The 12,156-nt window shown below is 46.8% G+C and overlaps 1 protein-coding gene across 2 annotated transcripts in view; it reads right to left on the minus strand.

Moving 5' to 3' along the window:
• Positions 1–12,156, minus strand: part of CLUAP1 (clusterin associated protein 1) — a 55,066-nt gene that overhangs the window by 5,912 nt on the left and 36,998 nt on the right. For both annotated transcript variants that reach the window (XM_041462148.1, XM_041462149.1), the window contains exon 10: positions 3,690–3,794. In XM_041462148.1, coding sequence (XP_041318082.1) covers positions 3,690–3,794 — 105 coding nt within the window. The remainder of the gene's footprint in view (positions 1–3,689; positions 3,795–12,156) is intronic.

Here is a 12,156-nt window from a genome sequence, read left to right on the forward strand (position 1 = left end):
GATTACAACTGCCCCAGACCAGGGGTGAGGCCACACCAGGGCAGGGCAGAGCAAGACCCTGATCCCAGCAGCATTTTCCAGGCATTGCCAAAATCCAGGGACTCATGAAGCACAGCACAGCTGCTGCATGGGGGAGCACACTTCAGTTTATTTCTTACACCTCCATGAAAAGGAAATCTGCTTGGAAGTGAGGGAGCTGTTCCCACCATTTCGGACCTACAGCCTCTCCTCCTCCTTCACTAGGTCTGATGTTGGGATGGCCCACACCTGGGGGAGGTTGAGAGGGAAGGAAAACATTCTAGAAATTCCACAGCAGAAATCTGAACACAGGCACAAGCTGGAGACAGAAATTCCACAAGCACAGTGACAATTCCCACAGAGAACAGGACTTTCCTGCTTTTTAGCCTGCCTGCGTAAGGAAGGATTGGAATCAGGACTGTGGAGGCTCACCTGAGAAGATTTGCATGGCAAAACTCTCCTTTTCCCTAAAGGACTGGAAAAAATGAGGGATAATTCAGGCTCTGCAGCCTTCCCCCAGCATGCAGGGTGCCACAGGCACTCAGCAGCAAGTGCCCTCTGCCAGCACACCATTAACACCCTGATCCTCTGGGCCAGCTCTGCCCAGGACAGGGGCTCCAAGAGAGCTGCTCTCACTGTGTGGCTCTGGACTGATTGTCTGCTAAAAAACCAGGGTTTTATAAAGCTGTCCTCTCACAGTAAAGGTCAAATGAGGCTGAAATTGGTCCTGTCTCAGTAGTGAAATGGTTTCTGAGGTCTGGCCAGAACAAAGCCAGCCCTTAACACCAATGTTGTAAAAGGAAATGAGCTACAGCATGGGGAGGAATGGTTCACAGGAGCTGAAACACCCTGGCAGTGTGGAATAAAAGGTGATTTCCAGGCACAGCTCCACAGGGGTGGACTATTTCAGCTTCATTCAGCAGCACTGCCTTGTCACCAGCACAGTGAGTCCCAGTCTGCCACCTCTGGGAGGGGAAAGGTCCTCATGATGCCACAATGCATTTCAGGACTCTGCTCCAAGTGACTTGAAAAGATGGATCTGCACATGGAATCATAACATCACCTCAAAATCTGTCACTTCTGATTGTGTGGGTGACAAAAATCTGTTTAGTTCAAGGGGAGACTGGACAGGTTCTTATGAGAAACTAAATATACTGAGGGTTAGCTTAAATCTGTGCAAGCCACAAGTGATGGGGCTGAAAGAGCTGGAGAGCAGCAGGGAACCTGAGGGAAGCTCCCATGTGCTTCCCCAGACATTTTCTTTCAGCCAGGGCTGGGGACAGACCAGGCTGGCTGGATGCTGGCCCAGCACCCCCAGGGTGGTTCTGCATTCCCAGGACAAGGCTGTGCATCCTTCACCCCAAAGGCCACCCCAGCTGCACATGAACTGCCATCCTGCTGCAAACAACTCATCTAGGGCCTGGTTCAGGAAAGAGGGTTCTCCACACTGCAAATGGTTAAGACTTCCAATGCTGAAAGAATTTCTTTTCCTTTGGCTCTCTGACAAAATAAGAATCTTACTGCATGTGGCACCACAAATTCAGGGAAGTCCATTGTATTTGTCACAGCCTCAAATATCTATTGCCAGACAGAATAAAAATGGATGTGAAATTTTATTCACATTGACAATGCTAAAATTAAAATGTACAGACCAGACTGACTCCAGCTCTGGTGTCCCCAGCACAGGAAGGCTCTGGAGCTCTTGAGGGAGAGTCCAGGGGAGGCACAGAGATGCTCCAAGGGCTGGACCACCCAAAGCAGTGTGTGATTCTGTGATAAATCAGTGTATTCTCTAATCTACAAAAGCAAATGACCACTGACACGTGGTTTTACTACAACACCCCCCTTAAGGAGGGGCCTGTCCTGTCACTGTGATACTGTGACAACAAAGCAGCTGCAGCTCCCCGGGCCCACAGGCAGCACCTGCAGCTTGGCCCCTGCTCCCCCAGCCAGGAGCTCTCACCTCCCTGCTCCCTCCTGGACCAGAGCCCTTCCTGCTTCCCTGATGCTGCTTTTGCCAAGTTTGCTGGCCCAGCAGCACCGAGGTCAAAGCTCCAGAGCCCATTCCAGCTTCCCTCTTCAGCTGCTCCTGCCTGTTCCTCTCTGCACGTGGGGAAGGGGTTGATTTTCTCTCTGCACCACACAAGTCTCCCCCAGCTCCCCCTTTGCTGCTCCATGGGAAACCAAATCCTGTTCAAGTCTTTTAGTTGGCTGAAAGAACAAAACCAGGAGCAATATTGTCAAACCTGCATTTAGTTTGAATTTTGCTGCATCTATCCAGAGCTGATGAAAGGGCTCTTGAGGGTGAGTGTGCTGATTTTCTCAATTATACCAACTGGCCTAAAAAGAGAGGTTATCTCTCCCTGAGAATCTTGCCTCTATAATGGCAAAACACACTGGAATATCTGCCCACCACTGAGAGAGGGAGGAAGCCTTATCTCCCAGCACTGATAACTTGGGAACTAGAAATGTAAAAGATGGAAATTAGAATGTAAAAAAGATATAAAAGTGCACCCCAGCAGCCACAGGGACTGAGCACAGTGGGCTCCTTCTCCTTAGCTTGAGAGTAAATGTGGCTCAGCAGCATCACCATGTAAGAAAACAAAAAGCTTCAAAAGAAAATCTACTGGCAGCAAAATCTACAACTTTTAGAGTAAAACTCTAAAACTGCTGTTAAGAGCAGCAGGGACTCAGGTTATGGTGTTCTCTGAGATGAAGCATCACAGTCAGCTACAGGGTCCCTTCCAAAGCTCTAAAACCTGTGTACAAACCTTTCTTTGAGAAATGCCAATGTAAAATATTCCTTGGACAATATCAGTGTTTCTAGCACTTAACAAGACTTTTCAATTTTCAAGGAAAACAGAGGAAGGGAGGATAAAAATGCTTCAATTACACTGACTTGAGAATATCAGCTTCTTTCCCTGCTCTCAGTCAGAGAGGGGGAAGCAGAACTCCACTCACAAAACCCCAGGTGTTAGCAGTTTATGTGAGGAACAGCTTCCAGCAGGATGGTGGCACATGAAACCCCCCCACAGGCACTTCCTCCAGAGCCCAGAGAGGTTTGTGCTCACAGCTCAGAATTCCTCACTGCTAACAAAAAGAACTACCCTGATTTCCTGGCTCTGTTTTGCTCAACTCCAAACTAAGCAGAACATTTCTTTTCCCACCTGAGTGAACCACAGACCTTCACCCAGCAATTCCTCTGAGCTGCTTGTGAGCAGAGGCTGCAGTTGCACTCCCCAGGAAGCAGGACAGAAGGACAGAAGGACAGAAGGTTCACATCCCTCCCTGGGAGCAGTAGCTCAAGTGTGCTCCACCTGTGCCAAGGCAGTGCAGGTGGCTTTACTGAATGTTTCCCAGCTGAAACAGGTGCCAAGAGCTACAGGGAAATGAATACTTTGCAATGAGAAATGGGATTGCCTCCCTAAGGCTTTGTACAGAACTGCTTCAGGAATGTGTAAGGCAATACTAAGGCAGGATTTTCCCCAGTAAATTTGCATTTGCTCCCTGGAAGCACTGTTTTTCCCACAGGGCTTTAATCCTCCTGCAGCTCCCGAGAGCTGAGCAGTGCCAAGATCCTGAAGGGTTTCAGGGGCTTCTTACATTTGCAGCTACCCAGGTAATTGCAGGACATCCTTGTGGCTCAAGGCAGCTCAGGAGGGGTAGGATACCTGGCAGGAGAGTTTCTGTGCTGATGCGGTGCCTCGTGAACTGCAAATCCCCCTCGCTGTCAGACCCTTCATCCTCCTGGATTTCTATGTCAGAGTCATCATTACCTGGTGAAAAACAAAGGCAGCTCATTAATATCACCCAAAGCAACCCCAGCCCAGAGCAGCAGTTGGATACAGGAGATGGCAGCAGTTCTACCTTTGGTCAAGCCAAGAGGAATTGAAAACTCCTGCAGAGAGCATTGGCTCTGCACAGGGAAATGGCCAATTTCCACATCCCAAGGAGAAATCCTTCAGCAGGGGAGAGCCAAAGCAGCACTCACTGCAAATAAGAGCCTTGGGACAATCCCAGGCTGTACCATAAAGGTGCTGTTTAAAAATCCCCTCTGGCCATGAAGAGAAGCTGCTACTTCAGCAAGTGATTTAAAGATAAAACTCTTTTAAAAGCATTTGGGAAGTGTGTGTTTATTATCCAGGCTTTATCCTGACACCAGCAATGTCAAAACCCATCTCCTTGGACTATTTGCCTTTCACTTAATTCTAGATAAGCACAGTTCCACATCTCCAGATAAAGGAATGCAGCTCCAGCCAAACCCAAGATGCTGGAGAGACAGGGAAGCTTCCAAAGACCAGAACTTCTTCAGGTATTTTCATCATCTGCCTTTGTTTCCTTCTCCCCATCCAAAGCAGAGTTCCCACTCCAGTGCCAGGACAAAGCCAACAGAACCCCATGAGAGGACCCAGCACAGCAACATTTGCTGCTGATTATTTAGAGAAAATAGGCAATTCTTTCCCAGGTACATTTAATTACACACATGTCCGAGCTGAAAATGGAAAGAACTACTTTAATTAGGATTAGTAATGAGCTGACACATCTTTGCAGTATTTAATTATCACACAATATACAAATATTAGACATTTTCCCATCCTCTTTTTCACTGCAATATTAAGTTAATGAGAAAATAATAATGGCAAGGGAAGTATCTGCCAGCCTGGTAAGATTACAAGGCTCCAGCAGAGTTAGCTACAATTTCTATTTGCACTTTCTTCTTTGGCAAGTGAAGGAATCACTCACTGCTGTGTGACCTGGATGCTGCTCCTGTTTGCCTGGCATTTAGGAAACTGAAATTTTATTCAGCCTTGCAGGGGCAAACTCCTTGGGAGGAGCCACGTGGAGCTTACAGAAAGGATTCAAATTTATGCTCAATATATTAAAGAGTGAATTTATCATATCTGTGATGGTTCTTACTGCTACTAAAATGCTCTCATTCTTATTTTGTGGAGGTTTTTTCCTTCCCTCTTGGTTATTTATTTTATTTTTAGCAGCAATTTCTCCCTTTCAGGCTTTGTCATTCCTGTTAGGCAGCAGCACTGCCCAGAGCTGAGGATGCTGCAGGGAGCCCATTGATTTCTTTCCCATTCCATGCCCACCTGTGCTTCCTGCTCCTGTCTGGGATCTCCTGAGTCTGAGCTGCCAGCTGAGCAGGGACCTACAGCTTCCCACTGCCAGAGAGCAGGCTGGGATGGGATAGGGGGAACAAATTCTTCCTCGTGCCTTTAAAAAGCCTGGACTGCCTTTCCAGCCAAATGAAAATACAAATTCATCACCTGAACTCCCAGCATGTCATGGAATGGCCTGGCTTGGAAGAGACCTCAAAGCCCATTTTGTTCCACTCCTGCCATGGCAGGGACACCTTCCACTGTCCCAGGCTGCTCCAAGCCCTGTCCAGCCTGGCCTTGGGCACTGCCAGGCCTGCCCACCCTCCCAAGGAAGAGTTTCTTCCCAAAAACCACAATACAGCACTTTTCCTGCTGAGTTGTGACTTTGAGATAAATCCTGTTATGGATCCATGGCAGAGTTTGGGTTTTCCTTGACCAGCCTGGCTGCAGTCCTGGAGCACAGAGCCCAGCTCAGAGCATCACTGCAGTGAACTCGTGCCAGAGGCTCAGAGAAGTGACAGCTGCAAATTCAGCAATTCCAAAATTCCTGCCTTCAAAATTCCTGCTCCCTCTTGAAATGACATCAAGCACCTTTTTCACTCCCCAAAACCAAATATACTGCTCCAGTTCAGCCCAAGGGCTGCTGTTTCCAAGCCCAGCTCTGCTCATGTACAATCTGAGTTACCAGCTGAGCTGAATTGTGCTGAGCCCAAATCCCAAGGACACAGAACCAGTGCACAGTGCTAAGAAATTATCCAAATATACAAGAGAAGCTAAGTACAGGCTTTTCATCAGGATTCAATCAAAGACCAGCCCAGCCCAGTGTGACCTGTCCTAGGCAGTGTCCCACACCAACCCCTCACTCTACCCAGTGTGCCCAGCTCTCACCAAAATATTCTTGGTATTCATAAAAAGTGACAGTTCAGGAAGTTTCATTTAACAACATGCAAAAAGACTTATTGCCCTAGAAGAAGCCACAATCTCATTTGTGTACCACTGCACAGACAACTACCATCAGTTTTGAGGAGACAAGGAACATTCCTTACGAAAAAAACATATTTTTCTCAGGATCAGCATAAAGCAATGAAGATAATCAGCCACAGCACCACTAATTACCACGTGCTCGTACATGGAGTACAGAACCCACTGAATGGAGCTGGCTTATGAGATTTATATGGGTTTACATGAGGATTATTGGAATTCTCACAACAGACTTATTTATTATTATTCAGCAATCCATGTGCCCCAGTTGAGGCCAAGCTGGCAGCTTCCAGAAGCTTCAGACTGAGGTTTTAAGCAGCTCTTGTATTTTTATAATGAAAAGGTAATCAGCAGAACAAGTCTGTAAATTGTGCTGGGCCCATCTCCCCACTGCTGTGATTGCCTCTGCTGCACAGAAAACACTCCAAAGATCAGCCTCAGAGAGGATATACTGGGATTTTTAAACCCCACTTGCCTTTCATTTCAACATTTCTATTTCATAAAGATGGGTTTCAGTCAACTAAATTAGTTTCTTTTAAAGCTGTCCAGCCACAAAAAATACATCCTGGTTCCACTGATCTCCAAAGGTGGGATTTTTGTTCCTGTTCCCACTGCCCCAGAAAAAAGCCAGAGCTGATACCTGGACAGATAATACTACATTGAAATGATTTAATTTCTGGTAATTTGCAATGCTTGAAGGAAAAGCTCCATGATTTAATAACTTAGCAGTGATTTCATTGCAGATTTGTTAGTTTGCATCAATATTCAAGTAAAGGTATCCAGGTGTAAAATAAGAAGTTACTGTGGTGAGGATAATGAGCACAGTGGCCATTGTTTATTGATATGCCCTGGAATTAGCTGTAAGTGCTGTGCAGTGTGTCCAATTTCATCAGAAAATCACTGCCTTGCAAACACAGGCACTGGCTCCACAGCAATTACTGCACCCAGCAGGATGCTGGTTTGGGAGAGAAAACATCACGAGAACAATCAAATGGGCAGCTGACAGCCACTTGATCCCAAATGAAACCCAGGGAACAAACAGCATGAACTAAGGAACAGCAAAAACCAAAGGGGGTGGGATTGGGGTTTTTGATGTGCTGAAGCAGAGTGAAGCCCAGAGCCCGCTGAAAGCCTCAGCTCAGCCAAACCCCTCCTGCTGTCACACCAAACCCACAGCACCAGGCTCTGGATCAGCCACCACACTCCTAAACCCACAGCTCTGCAGGCTGAAGGGAAAGAAAGGCTTGGACAGAAAAATATCTGGAGGGAACATCCTTTGTCCTCAGCACAAAACTGAGATCTCTCATCCCATCCCTAAGAAGAATTCAGGCAGGTACTGAGAGCTACTGAGCAAGGTCCAGATGTGAGCAACTCCTAGGAATTCCATGGAAAACTTGGGATGGTCAGAGCTGTGCAGCCAATAACTGGGCAGTAACAGCAACATACAGCAACAACAAAGTTGCAGAGGTAGCTCTAAGTGCACTTATTTACCTTGCATGGTCATTTTAAGGTCACAGAATTAAGGAATAATTTGGGTTGCAAGGGACTTTAAACTCATCCCATTCCAGCCCTGCCATGGGCAGGGACACCTCCCCCTAACCCAGGCTGCTCCAAGTCCATCCAGCCTGGTCTATCCACAGAATCCAAACTCCCAATTTATCAATGAGGATGATTAACCACTGCCTGGGGAACCATTAGGTGTCAGCCACTTGAAATAATTTAAATTAACTCAGGATGACAAATTCCACTTAAGCTGGGATTTGGAGTCTGAGCAGGAGTGAGCAGTTAGGTTATTTTTGGGCCCATTTGATCAAGAGGTCATATTTGGTGACCAGAACTATTTCTAACAGTCTTACGAGCCAAAAATCCATCCAAACACTATTAAATTAGGTCATGAATTTGCAATTACCCAACAAGCATCACACAAAGCTCCTGTGGACCAGTTCCAAGTGTCTCCTACAAGAAGATGGATGGCCCAGGCACCAGCAACAGCATCCAGGATTCATCCAGGAGCCACCCCTCCAATCCCACAGCTGCTCAATGGGGCTTTTTGTTTTTCTGCTGGCAGATTTTAAAGCATCAGCCCTGGAGGAGAAAGGGTGCGCCCAGGAGCATCAGTTACATCCTGTGGTTATTGCTGAACTAGGTTCAAGCAGTGCAGATTTCCAAATGCTGGGGAAAATCCATGTTTATTCATTCCACAGACCAAGCAAGAGGATGCAGGGGGGACTGACTGGAGCAGCACAACCGAAAGTGGCAGAGTCACTGAAAATTTCAGTTTTACAGCAAATACTTTCCCATATTTAAATTAATCCTGGGCACAGCATTGGCCAAAAGAAATGAAGGAAATATCTTGAAAAATTCAAAGCATTTCTGTTTTTATACTTTCAAAACAAAATATTTTACTTTTTAAAACACACAGTTCATATCTATTCCTACAAGAAAGGTGAAGAGAGACTTTGGACAAGGGATGGAGGGACAGGGAATGGCTTCCCACTGCCAGAGGGCAGGGCTGGATGGGATATTGGGAAGGAATTGTTCCCTGTGAGGGTGGGCAGGCCCTGGCACAGGGTGCCCAGAGCAGCTGTGGCTGCCCCTGGATCCCTGGCAGTGTCCAAGGCTGGACGGGGCTTGGAGCAGCCTGGGACAGTGGAAGGTGTCCCTGCCATGGCAGGGGTGGCACTGGATGGGCTTTAAGGTCCCTTCCAAGCCAAACTACTCTGGGATTTTGTGATTCTGCATTGTCTTCTTTTAAATTGATAAAAAGCTCTTGAAGAATGTGAGAAAATGCATTGAAAAAAGAAAGATCTGTAAACGCAGTAAGATGAAGAGTCTGAAAAATATTTCAGCCTAGAACCATTCCAAGTTGCTCCTTTTTGCTCAACAAAGTTTTTGCAATTTTGGATAAACCTGAGGAAATAAATTGAGTTTCTGCTGCGGTCAGTGACTTTCCCTGGCCTCTCCTCCCACACAATCCAGTCCCAGAGCATCCAGTACCCACACCTGACAGCAGAGCTATCTCCAGCCTTCCTCCAAGCAGTGTCTGATACACTGTTGTGTCACTCTGCCACCAACAAGGAAACCAAGCCCTGAGGTTCAGGCAATTGGATTTGTTCCATGGCAGCAGACCTGGATGTGGCACAGGGGCAGCAGATGTGTGAGACATCACTGCCTGGATCAGCCTCTCCAAGAGCATCTTCTGCCAAGCAAAGATTAGAAAGATAACAGCAACTTCCTCTCTGCTCAGCACAAAAGACATTTTTATACTGTTGCAAATACTTAATTATGTGTACTTTCATCAGGCAGATAATACTCAGAGCCCGATCTGTAGCTAGAGTTCAAAATCTTTATGTTGTTTCACAACAGCATTTCAGACAATTTAGTGTTGATTTCTTGTGGTTTTTTTGGTTTTTTTTTTCAGTGCAGCGGTTTTATGGAGTTGCTCTGTCAGAGAGGAAAGCTGATTTGCAACGTGTGGAAGCAAAACAAAAAAAAAAAAAAAAAAGAAACAGACTGTTGATCAATAACACTAAACAATTTTGCCAGTTTTATGTGAGTCCCATATCCATGGACGTTTTTTATTCTTAACACAGAGCTGCACAACTCAACCTGCATCCCACAGCTCTCCTTTATGAGAAACAGAATTTAGGCTTCTCAGGCTGAAACTCAACTGAGAGCTGTCCAAAACTCCTGCAGCTTCATTGCAGAGAGAAATGAAGTGTTAATTTGGAACCCTTCTTACCAAATTAGTGGGAGATAAGGTCAGAGGACCCAGACAATGAGAGCTGATCAGTGCTGTGGGTAGGTGAGAGTAACAGAGCTCACAGGGCAGAGAGGATGCTGACTTTTATCAATTAATGCAACAAATTTATCACCACCCACAGCCCAGGCTGTTGGCAGCCTCATTAAGTGCTGTGCAGCTCCCAGGAGCAGTGTCACCACAGGGACAGACCCTTCCCTGAGGAGGGAAGCAATGAACCTGTGCCAAGGCAGCTCACTACCCCACCCCAACACTGCAGGACCATGCAGGGAGCCCTGGGACAGGGGGAGGCCCAGGCCAGCCTGCCCACCCTGCACTGAGCAGAGGAGGAGCTCATCCCTCCATCTCCAGAAACTGAGCAAGACCAAGGCAGAGCAGGGCCCACTTCAACCATCCTGGTGTCTGCTGGGTGGAAGGCCCAGACAACAAAGTCCTAAGTTTCCAAACAAACTGAAGATGGAATAAAACTTTGGATAAAATCACCTTGCTTTGTGTGGGGGCATTACTTGGAGATGTAAAGTGGAATAATGAAGTATTCAGCAGGGTCTGTGCTGACAGGACAAAGAGTGATGGTTTTAAACTGAAGGAAGGTCGATTTAAACAAGAAATTGGGAGGAAATTCTTCCCTGTGAGGGTGGGCAGGCCCTGGCACAGGGTGCCCAGAGCAACTGTGGCTGCCCCTGGATCCCTGGCAGTGCCCAAGGCCAGGCTGGGCAGGGCTTGGAGCAGCCTGGGACAGTGGAAGGGGTCCCTGCCATGGCAGAGGCTGGAATGGGATGAGCTTTAAGCCCCCCTCCCACCCAAAGCAGTCTGGGATCCTATGAAATATTCCTCCCTCCAAAAACCTGCTTCACAAAGACGTTTCTGCTGGTGAAGTCCTCCTCTACTCCTCCCTGTCACTGGCTCCTTCCAGGGCACGCTGTCCCTCAGGAGCAGGCAGCACCAGAATGCACCAGCTGAAAGGCTCAAGTGCTCAGGGCAGCCCCTCTCAGCATTTCCTCACCGTGCTCTCAGCAGGCCTGAGAAAATCACTGCCAGATCCAGCTGCAGGTCCCTGGGAATGCTCTGCACCCCTCAGGTGTCTCCATCCCTGCTTCTGCTGTGAGCTGCAGGATTAACCCTGGAGAGGCTGGGCAGGCAAAGCTGCTCAGAGGTGCTGAGCCCATCCTGCTGCTCTGTCTTTGTTTCCTCTTGTGCCAAATGTGTATTTTCCCTGTGAGGAGGATTAACTCAGCTGCTCTGCAAACAAACTGTGCCATGGAAGACACCAACTCCTGCATTCTCTCGCCACAGCAAATCTCTTGGGTTTGAATTGTTCAAAGGACAGCTTTTAATTAATAATGAGAGGAGGGGGAGGTCTGCTCTAAGGGTAGAGCCCAGGCTGTTAAGTGTGAGCAGACTGAGGTCTTGGAGAGCTTTACAACATTCCATTAATTAACTTCTGTGCTCCTGGAAACAGCCCTGAAGAGCCAAATTCCCTGTCTCAGCTCCATCCCTGCGGAGTTTCACAGACAAAGGCAGGGTGGAGCTGACAGAGATGAGATGATTTGCCAAGGTCATGGGACAGGCAATAAACGAGGCAGCTCTGGAAAGCAGGATCCTGGTGCTCTTCTCACTAGAATAAATGCTAATTATGACAATTTGGTACTTGAATTAAGATGTATTATGGTAATATTTGAGGTCATTAAAAGTAATGATCACATTCTTAGGTGGCAGTTAAATCAGTCACTAAAAGGCAAAGTTCCCTTTATTTCAGAGATGGAAAGTGACAGAACAGTTTTCCAGCTGAAAATCCACAGACAAGGACAAAGCAGGGCAGCAAATTTTCACATCATACCTCACACTGCCAATTACTGGTGAGTGATGTCCACCTCCTGTTGAACTTTTTTACTCCAAAAATTCTCAAGACAGCAGGACTTGGACTTTTTCATTCAAATAAATCCTTGAAATAATTCCACATTCTTGTAATTTACATTACAAATCCTATATTTCCGCTTAAAATTCTTCACTCTTTACCTCACTGATATGTGATCAAAGATGGGCAGAAATCAGTGAATTTCCTCTTTCATGAGTTTGCTCTGAAAATCTCAGCCACCAAACAAACTGCGAAGTGCAACTTTTATGTTTTTACTCAATTTCAGCTTTCATGAGCTCTCCCTCTGATCCTGAGAACTAACTTTCTTCCTATTTTCTCCAAGATCAAATAAAAATGCACAGACTGTAATGTTAAATTCCCAGGGGTAGTTCATGATGAAGTTGTGGCTGGTGTTTGGCTCAAAAAGAGCAGTA

The sequence above is a fragment of the Pyrgilauda ruficollis genome, unplaced genomic scaffold, assembly GCF_017590135.1.
Source record: "Pyrgilauda ruficollis isolate IOZ18807 unplaced genomic scaffold, ASM1759013v1 scaffold16, whole genome shotgun sequence".
NCBI lineage: Eukaryota > Metazoa > Chordata > Aves > Passeriformes > Passeridae > Pyrgilauda > Pyrgilauda ruficollis.